The following is a 1,706-nucleotide window of genomic DNA, read 5'->3' on the forward strand; positions in this document are numbered from 1 at the left end:
TGAAACAACGATCTTACCGAACTGGTCATAGATCTTCCGCTTTTCTGGATCCGAGAGAGCTTCGTAAGCCTCAGAAATATCGTAAAACTTCTTCTCGGCCTCTTCTTTATTATCACTACCATGCGAAAGGTCCATCCGGGTTCAACTCCCAGGAGGTCGATCTTCCTACGTATTCTTATCCGGATGCCACTTCAGAGCCGCTTTACGATATGCTCCTTTGATCTGACTCTCACTGGCGCTTCTGGGTATCCCCAAGATCTAATCAAACATTCACTCGCCTTTAATAACAGTCATCCTTCTGCGACAACATTGCAACTCAGTGTTCATACGCCTGGTACACGAGCCGCTCGCGAAGACGCCGAGATGAGTTAATAACAGCAGCAGACGAGGATAGTACCTTGTAGTAGTCCTTGCCGCACTCAACTAGGCCAATGAGTCCGACATAGAGTACTAGGATGGAGTACCGTAATATGAACATTCACGGGTAAAAAACTGATGAGAAGATTGCAACTTATGTGTGTCTGTGTGGATCTGTCCCCGGTCGTTGCCGGTCCAGGGGCCTATCGCCCTCAAACGTACAATCGTCGACTCGAGTGGTTGCGAGAAGGAGCAGCGAAAAAGAGAAAAGTCTGTTCAATACTGTGGGTCCACAAACCATACATATCGATTACAATGGCGCGCGCTACTATAAACGAGGCACTTCGAAAAGAAAGGTGATACCCATCATCAGAGTTCGTTTTTGGAGCCGTATGGTTACCGTTCTCGCATCGACTCGTCGCATTGTAGCGGCCGGCCCCGTGCGCTCAGGACTGCTGCGTCGCAGTGCTTTCAATCGTATGAGGGTTCCTGAGGACATTGAGTTCACCAAAAACAGATACACCAGGAGGGTAAGGCTTCTTGCTGTTGGATCGTATTTCGATCTGTCCGTGTTAGTATAACCTGGCAACAGAAGACCGTGTGAAGTTGCTGAATTGGAATGCTTTTTGCATAGCTGTAACCGCACTTCCTATCGCCTATGTGTAAGCCTCCCACCCTCCTTATGGTTCGACATAGTGCACAGGTACTATTCTTGGTACGAGTCGTCTGAGGACACCGATATGATATATAGGACTATGGACCCTATGAGGGAGGCTAAGGCCGAGTACTATCTGCCACTACTCAGAGGCTATTAGCTCTAGCATCGTCATGACTGGTTGATAGTTTTTCCCTTTTTCTATCGAAAGTGTTACGTTTGATAACCTGGAAGCCACAGAGCTTCCCTTCAACTCATCGATGAGGACATCTCTACGTCTCGCCGTATCACCGCTGTATCAGTATGGCATCAGAATTTCTGCAAACCTTCTGTAGTAGTTCGTGCAACCTACGTCGATGCTTATCGACTATTGCAAGGCATTGACAGCGTATCAGTGTTGGTGTCGCGTGTCTTGTCATGGTGCCGCCTCCTCCTCCTCCCTTACCTACCGCACTTTCTCCCACTCATCATCAGTCTGTTGGCAACCAAGTATCGTACGATAATTCGGATCACCAGAGACGGACAGAGGACAGGAGTGGTAAGAGTAATCATATTATTGCCCCCACAGGAGATCCTTCTCATTTAACAGGTCCACCTAACGGTCCCGTATCGCCTTCAGACGGTTCTTCAACCAGTAGTCATCATCAATACCATCCCTCGAGCAGTTCTCGATCTGCCGATATCGCGGCAGCAG

The 1,706-nt window shown here is 48.5% G+C and overlaps 1 protein-coding gene across 1 annotated transcript; it reads right to left on the minus strand.

Annotated features, from left to right (window-relative positions):
* Positions 1–17: 17 nt before the first annotated feature.
* On the minus strand, positions 18–478 carry Pmar_PMAR028576 (heat shock protein DnaJ, putative; the record flags this gene model as incomplete). Its single annotated transcript, XM_002771693.1, has 3 exons — positions 18–115; positions 170–258; positions 398–478. Coding segments are annotated over 3 exons (268 nt in total), but the record flags the coding sequence as incomplete, so codon positions are not given.
* Between the last annotated feature and the right edge of the window lie 1,228 nt (positions 479–1,706).

The sequence above is a fragment of the Perkinsus marinus genome, assembly GCF_000006405.1.
Source record: "Perkinsus marinus ATCC 50983 genomic scaffold scf_1104296962562, whole genome shotgun sequence".
NCBI classification, from domain to species: Eukaryota; Perkinsozoa; order Perkinsida; family Perkinsidae; genus Perkinsus; species Perkinsus marinus.